Consider the following 8,161-nt stretch of genomic DNA (forward strand, 5'->3'; position numbering starts at 1 on the left):
GACATTTAATTTACGTGCAATGCTTTTTTGTACCATTAATGATTTTCCAGCATATGGGAATTTGAGCGGTTACAGTGTTAAAGGCCATCGTGCATGCCCCATCTGTGAAGAAGACACAAGCTACATACAACTGAAACATGGAAGAAAAACAGTTTACACTAGGCATCGACGTTTTCTTAAACCTCATCATCCTTACCGACGAAAGTTCAGTTTTTGTCAATGCCTACGACGGGTCAAAGTTCCACAAGGATACTCTTCAAATATTAAGAGCCTTGTGCATTTTCAACACCTAAATACAATATTTGGAAAGGTCCAAAAGAAAGACAAAAATAAGACTTGCATATGGAAGAAAAGGTCGATACATTTTGCCTAACAAAGTCAGGCTTGCCATAACTCGGCTGTGCTTTTTCTTCAATTCTATATGTAGCAAAGTTCTTGATCCTGTGAAGTTAGACGAACTGGAAAATGAGGCTGCTATTATATTGTGTGAGTTGGAGATGTATTTTCCGCCTGCATTCTTTGACATCATGGTTCACTTAATTATTCATCTAGTCAGAGAAATCAAATGTTGTGGTCCTGTTTATTTGCGGTGGATGTATCCGGTTGAGCGATACATGAAGATCTTAAAAGGGTATACCAAAAATCTACACCGTCCTGAAGCATCTATTGTTGAAAGGTACATTGCAGAAGAAGCCATTGAATTTTGTTCAGAGTACATTGAAAAAGCTAAACCTGTTGGGCTTCCCGAGTCTCGGCATGACGAAAGAGTAAGAGGTAAGGGTTCAAGAGGACTGCATGTCATCACTCCAAGTGTAGAAGATTTGCAACAAGCTCACTTGTATGTGTTGAATAATAGTAATGAAGTTTTGCCATACATAGTTCGTCATGAAAATTTAGTCAAACAAAGTAATCCAAAAATGTCGAAGAACTCAGTGTTGAAAAAACATAACAAGACTTTCCTAGATTGGTTTAAACACACAATCTTGGCTGATGATAATGCTTCTGAAATGTTGAGAAAGCTAGCAGATGGACCTAAAAGAAATGTTATAACTTGGCAAGGATATGATATAAACAAGTATTCCTTCTATACAAAAGCACAAGACCAAAAAAGTACAATGCAAAACAGTGGGGTTACCCTAAGGGCTGAATCTCAACACTTCGCTAGTGTACATGATGACAATCCTTGTGTAGCTTTCATCCCTTACTTTGGTTTCATTGAAGAAATTTGGGAGCTTAACTATGTCAAATTCACTGTCTGTGTTTTCAAATGTAAGTGGGTTGACAGTAATATCGGTGTGCGGACCGATGATGTGGGATTTACGTTGGTGGATCTTAACAAACTCGCATACCAGAATGATCCTTTCATTATGGCAGAACAAGCGAAACAAGTATTTTATGTCGAAGACCCTTGTGATCAAAGGTGGTCAGTGGTTTTACATGGAAAAACAATAGGTGTCAATGTTGAAGATGATTATTCATACATTGATACTTATGTTAGTCCTTTGTCCACACAATTGTCACCTAATGTCATCGGAGAAGAAACTGACGATGTTCATGCTAATCGTAATGATCACGATGAAGGAGAATTAATTAACATCGTCTAATGTAATTTTTTTTTATTTTGTACTTAATTTCAATTCATTTAATTACATTCATACGCATTTATTTTTTATAACATATTGAATTAATGTTTTTTTTTTCACAGCCAAATGGCTACACAGTCAAACTCTCCTCCGCCTCCTCCTCCTTCTACTGGTGTAACATCGCATTCGTCGTCACCACCATTGAAGCGGAATAGAAAGGCCTCACGCCTAAGATTATTGGCGACTAGACCAGTTGGGGCAGAGAGACCCCTTGTCCATGTGGATCCTGTTACTGGCAAAGCAGACGGTCCCCACAGCAAGAAATTTAGAACATATTTAGGGATCGTTGCTCGTGATAAGGTGGATGTCACATACGAAAATTGGAAGCATGTCCCTATTACTCAGAAGGATTTGATATGGGAGGATATTCAGGTATCATGTATTATTTCATGTTCCATATTGTTTGTTAGCCAAATATTTGAATTTAGTATTAATAAAACCTAATTTACTCTTTGTTAGGCTGAATTTGATATCCCTGAAGCATCTGATTTAAGGACAAAAAAGAAAATACTTCAGACTGTGGGGGAGCGGTGGAGACAGTTTAAGTCTGATTTGACGTCGAAATGGGCACTTGCAGCTGACAAGGATAGTGTTGATGACACTGTATGCAAAATGTACGGCATTAGCAAGGAGAAATGGACCCAATTTTGCCAGAGCCGTAGAGACCCTTCATGGGAGGTAACTAATTTGGGATTTTCATTTTTTTAACTTTAAATGAACTTATTATAATACATTGTAATCATGAGTTTCATTAATGTTTCATTTTTACAGAATGTTCGAAAAAAAGCACAAGCTGTCCAAAAACAAAACACTGCCCCTCACGTGATGTCTCGTGGGGGTTATGAATATTTAGAAAAAAAGTTGATGGATGAGAAGAGAAAGAAAAAACTAGAGGAAGCAACTCAATCCGGAAGCACTGACACCGTCATTGATCCTCCATCTCCCATCAAACGACACGTGAAGTGGAAGCTAGCCCGCACCAAGAAAACTGGTGACATGACATCTGAAGCAGCAAAGGAAATTGCTGACAAGATTGTAAGTCACTTTCAATTCATAATTGTAATTATTTTTTTTATTGTGTGATTAAGTATAGAATAAATGTGTTCTTCACAGGATGCGCTTGAGGAGCAGGCCTCACAGGGTTCCTTTGTTACCCATGGACGTCATGATATACTGACTGCTGCCATTGGGCGACCAGAACACCCTGGTCGTGTGCGTGCTGTAGGAGCCGGTATAACCATCAAACAATACTTTGGATCAGCTTCAAGGACCTCCTCCATTGCTCCCGAATACCTGCAACAGTTGACGCAACAAATCAAGGACCAACTAGAGGATTCAATCACAGAAAAAGTCACTCGACGGCTAATGTTATCCCTCAGCCAAATGCAATCACAGGGACTCGCACTGCCTCCTGAACCTGATGTTGGTCCTTCAGCTGCTCGTGTCAGCACAAAGGAGAGTTGTGTTGATCCCTCAGGGAACGATCTAGACACCGGTGACTCATACAAATGTGGGTTGTATATTGAAGAATATCCTTCTCGCCTGGTTGCCCTGGGAAGAGTTTATGAGGGATCTACAACAATTCACAACATTCCTTTGCTGCATGATCAAGTTAAGGTTGGTGTTGAGGAGATTAGAGATGTAGATGCTCCCATTCCTGTACCCACTAAAGAGGTTAAGGTCGTGGGACAGGCTCTTAACACATTCCTTGCTTGGCCGACACATCTAGTCAAGCGTTTATCAGAACAGGTATTTTAGTGTCATTAAATGCTTATTTTTCCAATTAAAATGTTTACTGTGATTAAATTATGTCAATTAATTATGTTGGATAAACAGGGAGCTGTGAGACCCGCGAAACCTGCAGATAGGCCGGATGATGAGGTCGATGATCCGCTATATCTAATGACATTGACCATTCCACAGCTTTTTCTGAAGCCATTGCAGGTTATGTGGGATGCTACCTTGTTTGGCCTATTTAATGAAAAATTTCCCTTGTACATAAAGCATGAAGATCTGTCTGAAATTGCACATGGTGGTCAATGTCTCAGCATATCTGTTATACAGTTGTGGATTCTGTAAGTCAATTTAGATTATTGTTAGTTACCTAATTTATTGTTTTACCTTCATGCATAATTTACTTTGTGTTAACAATAATAGGCATATGACTGAGACAAGTATGCGAGCTGGGAATATCGATGTGTATGGATTCCTCGAGCCACAGTCTATCCAGAGATCTGGCCAATCACAATTTGAATCAGAAAATTACATTAAGAACTGGATGCAAAATTCAAAACGAGATGTGTACCTAGGAGCCTACTTGAATGGGTAACTTAAACTCAACAAATGAATTTAAATAATGTATAATAGTATAATAACATATATTGGTCTCCACTGCAGTGCACATTGGCAAATGGTCGTCATTTTGCCTAAGGAAAATGTTGTCATTTGGTTTTGTTCGTTGCATAATAAGCCAGACAACTACCTCAAAGGCATAATTAATAGGTCAGTGTTGTTTTTTAATATATTTGCATTAGCATTAGTCAGGTAAATCAAAATTTTAAATGTACAATAAGAATCTATGTTTGTATTCAATAGTGCTTTGAAAGGACTTGACGATACTCAACAAAGTAAATCCAAGACTCCTGCTAGGTGGATTGTTGTTAAAGTAAGTTATTTAAACAATATGTTTTCACTTATATTTTAGTATTGTGTAGACTAATTTGTACTGAACGTTGCATATCTAAATTTCATAATATATTTAGTGTAATAGACAAAAAGGAAGCACTGAGTGTGGGTATTACGTCATGCATTGGATGTCAACTATAATCTTAGGAAATTTCCAGAATAATTGGGAAATGGTAATTTTTAATTCACCAAATTTCATATTATTATGATTGCTAATATATTATTAACTTATGTTTTATTATATCATGCAGTATTTCACTGATCCTAGACCATTGGAACCAGAAAGATTGAAGGCACTTCGCAACCAGTGGGCAAAGTACTATTTGAAAGTGAAAAATGAAACTTAGGATGTTTAGACAATCTTGTAATTGTAGTTTATATTTACTTACTTAATTTACAATTCATGTCTCAACATTAAATATGTTTTAAATTCATAGTAATTAGTAAATTTCTTATTGAATTTTCTGGTAAAAACTGTTTCAAAACAGAATGAAAATTATATGTTGTGTGGTCTGATTTTAAAATTTGCAGGTTATTTTTGGGATTTATTGAAAAAACAGACATCATGTTAAAAATAAATTTCTAAAACAACATCGGTCTTTAAAAAAACTGATGTGAAATGTTACTTACAACATCAGTTTTTTTAACATCGGTTTTTAAAAAAACTGATGTTGTAAGTAACATTTCACATCAGTTTTTTTAAAAACCGATGTGAAATGTCACCTACAACATCAGTTTTTTAAAAACCGATGTCAAATATCACATTTAACATCGGTTATTTTAAAAACCGATGTTAAATGTCACTAACAACATCAGTTTTTTAAAAATCGATGTTAATTTATAGATTTATAACTTTTTTTTCTTCATAATTCATATCATATAACATCGCTTATTTAAATAACTGATGTTAAATATCACTTACAACATCAGATTTTTAAAAAACTGATGTGAAATGTTACTTACAACATCAGTTTTTAAAAAACCGATGTCACATGTCACATTTAACATTGGTTATTTAAAAAACCGATGTTAAATGTCACTTACAACATCAGTTTTTTAAAAAACCGATGTTAAATGTCACTTACAACATCGGTTTTTTAAAAAACCGATGTTAAATGTTACTTACAACATCAGTTTTTTAAAAAACCGATGTTAATTTATAGATTTATAATTTTTTTTTTCATAATTCGTATCATATAACATCGCTTATTTAAATAACCGATGTTGTATTTATTAGTTAACATCGGTTTTGAAAAACCGATGTTAATGATACTACTTTCCACATCGGTACTTTCAACATCAATTAATAACCGATGTTGAAAGTCTTAAATAACTGATGTTAAAACCTTATTTTCTAGTAGTGGACAAATAAATAAAATCTTAATTTTCTGGATAGATAATGGTAATAAGATGAGGGGTAAATACTCATTCTTTCCTAAAAGTGTTGGATGATGAAAAATTTATCCCTAAAAGATGAAAAAATAAAATTTAGTTTCCGAAAGTGTAAAAAGTACAACAAATTCATTCCTCTGTTAACTTTTCTCCATTAATGTTAATGAATTTGCCTACATGCTCTTAGGGACAAAAATGTCACAAAAATGTTTGCTCAATGACCTTCATTGGTTGGCACTTTCCTCAGCAATCAACACATCTTAATCCAATAGTCCACATCGCATCACACAAATTTGATCAAATGGTCAACTCAACTTGATTAGAGAAAACCCTAATGTGACGCACCACACTCCACTAAGCCCTACACTCCAATCCACTCGAGTAATGCCAATGGGGAGGAAGTGAAAGGCAGCACCCAAATCTTCTCTGTCCACCGAGCCTCCACTCAAGCAACACCAACAAACATCCAAAAATTCCCCTAACAAACATGAAGAGGAAGTTGAAGAAGAAGTCGAAGAGGAGGAGGAGGAAGAAGATGGTGACGGTAAAGACCAACAACAACAACAAGCAAAGACTAAATCTCAAAGCTTCTGGAATCGTTGAGCAAGGACCATGTCCTCAACCTTCTCTATGAACATGAAAGAGAGGATCCGAAAGGTGGTGGATGAAGATCCGGAGCACTAAGATATATGTTCAAGAATTAAGGTGTCACCAGAACCAATGAAGGCCATGTGAGCAAATATTTTGTGACATTTTCGTCCCTAAGTGTCACGTAAGTGAATCCATTAATGTTAAAGGAGGGGCAAATTTATAGTACTTTTTACATTTTTTATGACTAAATTTTCATTTTTTATCTTTAAAGGATAAATTTGTCATCGTTTTACAATTTCAAAGACGAAAATAACAATTTATCCTAAGATGAGGGGCGAAAATCAGTCCTTTGGGCAATGATGTTGCACCTCTTGGAGTGTGATTATAATTTGTCAAAGCCATGTTAGCTTACATAATTTGTCAAAGCCATGTTACCTCACTGGTTACATAAATGTCGCACCTCACATATATTATAACTGCATTAGCTGCATTTCATGTAATTTTTTTGTAATTTAGTTTAGATAACTGCTATCAGAACTACGACTTTGATTTAAAATAAAATATAGTATTCATTGTATAATGCCCAATGAAACAAATTGGAACTTTTGATATGCCCAGTACCACATCATGAGGTAACCACACACCAAAAGACTTAATTTACTGATGCAACTAAGCAATACATTTTGAAAAGTGAAATTAAGACTCATAAACCATATTCATCAATCAACTTCTGGCAGTAGGAAATAAACATGCGAACATCACTAGACAAGAATGACTTCACATTGACACACAAGGACCGTAAAAATCCAAACCAAGCAAAAGAAAAATACAATTAAACTCAAACATATCATCCCAAATCCAAAGGACTGCTACCGAAACATATCATCCCATACTCAAACATGCTATTTTCAAGGTAACTGGTTAGGCCAAAAGCAAGCTTAGAGAGGGAAGTTAGCACCACCAAATGCAGGCATTGTTGTCTCATACCCATTACCATTGAACTGCTGCATTTGCATACCCAACCCATTGCCATAATTAAGCAGTGTCATATCTTCAAGTGCTGGTGTTTGTGTGTGGGGTTGGTATGATGGTGTTTGCATTATCTGGGGTTGGAAAAATGCAGGTGATTGCATCCGGGGTTGGAATAATGCTGGTGACTGCATCTGGGGTTGAAATGTTTGTGTTTGCATCTTGGATTGGTATGTTTGTGTTGGGAATTCTGGTGTTTGGATCTGGGTTTGGAATTCTGATATTTGAATCTGCGGTTGGAATGCAAATGTTTGCATAGGAGGTTGGTATGTCAGTGTATGCATTATCTGGGGTTGCAATGTTGATGTTTCAACATCGGGCTGGTTTGGTATCACCTGGTTGGCTTTCAGCATTTCCATCCTTTTATCAATGTCTTTCAGGTTCTGTTCAATTATCGATGAAAGAACATTCATATCAGCTGTGGTCATATTGATATCAGGCTGAAACATTCCTGTCTTAAAGCAATGAGCCATGAACAAGGACATTTCAATCTCCTTGTTTTCCTTCACAATTTTCTGCAACTTTTCTTTACTCTTCATGATTCTTTGTGCAATGAAACTCTCTTGGTTCACCATCTTTTTGCTTTGCTCCAATTGTGGCATGCTCATGAACTTTCGCAGCACATTTTCGACACCCAATTCGGATGGCCAAATCACTGGCCGAGGATCATTGGGGCCATACACTATAGCACATGCTTCAACGCCACAAAGCATGCTGAGTTCCTCTGTCTTCTTCAGCAGTGACTGCTTCCGTTTCTTGCATACGTTTTTTCTTTTAAAATCGTTGCCTATGAATGTGAGTTTCAGCTTTCCCGGGGCCAT

The 8,161-nt window shown here is 36.3% G+C and overlaps 2 protein-coding genes across 2 annotated transcripts; one reads left to right on the plus strand and one right to left on the minus strand.

The window, feature by feature from the left end:
- Nucleotides 1–1,297: 1,297 nt before the first annotated feature.
- On the plus strand, nt 1,298–4,191 carry LOC121173069 (uncharacterized). The gene is made up of 7 exons (XM_041006846.1): nt 1,298–1,605; nt 1,706–2,015; nt 2,103–2,321; nt 2,415–2,678; nt 2,757–3,392; nt 3,480–3,709; nt 4,188–4,191. Exons 2-7 carry the CDS (start codon nt 1,710–1,712, stop codon nt 4,189–4,191), a joined length of 1,659 nt encoding a protein of 552 aa, XP_040862780.1. The 5' UTR covers nt 1,298–1,605; nt 1,706–1,709.
- Nucleotides 4,192–7,249: 3,058 nt separating this feature from the next.
- Nucleotides 7,250–8,161, minus strand: LOC100814653 (agamous-like MADS-box protein AGL80). The gene has a single exon (XM_003537296.1). It carries the CDS (start codon nt 8,159–8,161, stop codon nt 7,250–7,252), a length of 912 nt encoding a protein of 303 aa, XP_003537344.1.

This window comes from Glycine max, chromosome 11, assembly GCF_000004515.6.
Source record: "Glycine max cultivar Williams 82 chromosome 11, Glycine_max_v4.0, whole genome shotgun sequence".
NCBI lineage: Eukaryota > Viridiplantae > Streptophyta > Magnoliopsida > Fabales > Fabaceae > Glycine > Glycine max.

Bases quoted from the DNA above. Each gene is read 5' to 3' on its own strand.
- LOC121173069 (XM_041006846.1), top strand. From the start codon at position 1,710: ATGGCTACACAGTCAAACTCTCCTCCGCCTCCTCCTCCTTCTACTGGT. The intron at 2,679-2,756 runs GTAAGTCACTTT...TGTTCTTCACAG, and splicing joins AGGAAATTGCTGACAAGATT to GATGCGCTTGAGGAGCAGGC. The intron at 3,393-3,479 runs GTATTTTAGTGT...TTGGATAAACAG, and splicing joins TCAAGCGTTTATCAGAACAG to GGAGCTGTGAGACCCGCGAA.
- LOC100814653 (XM_003537296.1), bottom strand. From the start codon at position 8,161: ATGGCCCCGGGAAAGCTGAAACTCACATTCATAGGCAACGATTTTAAA.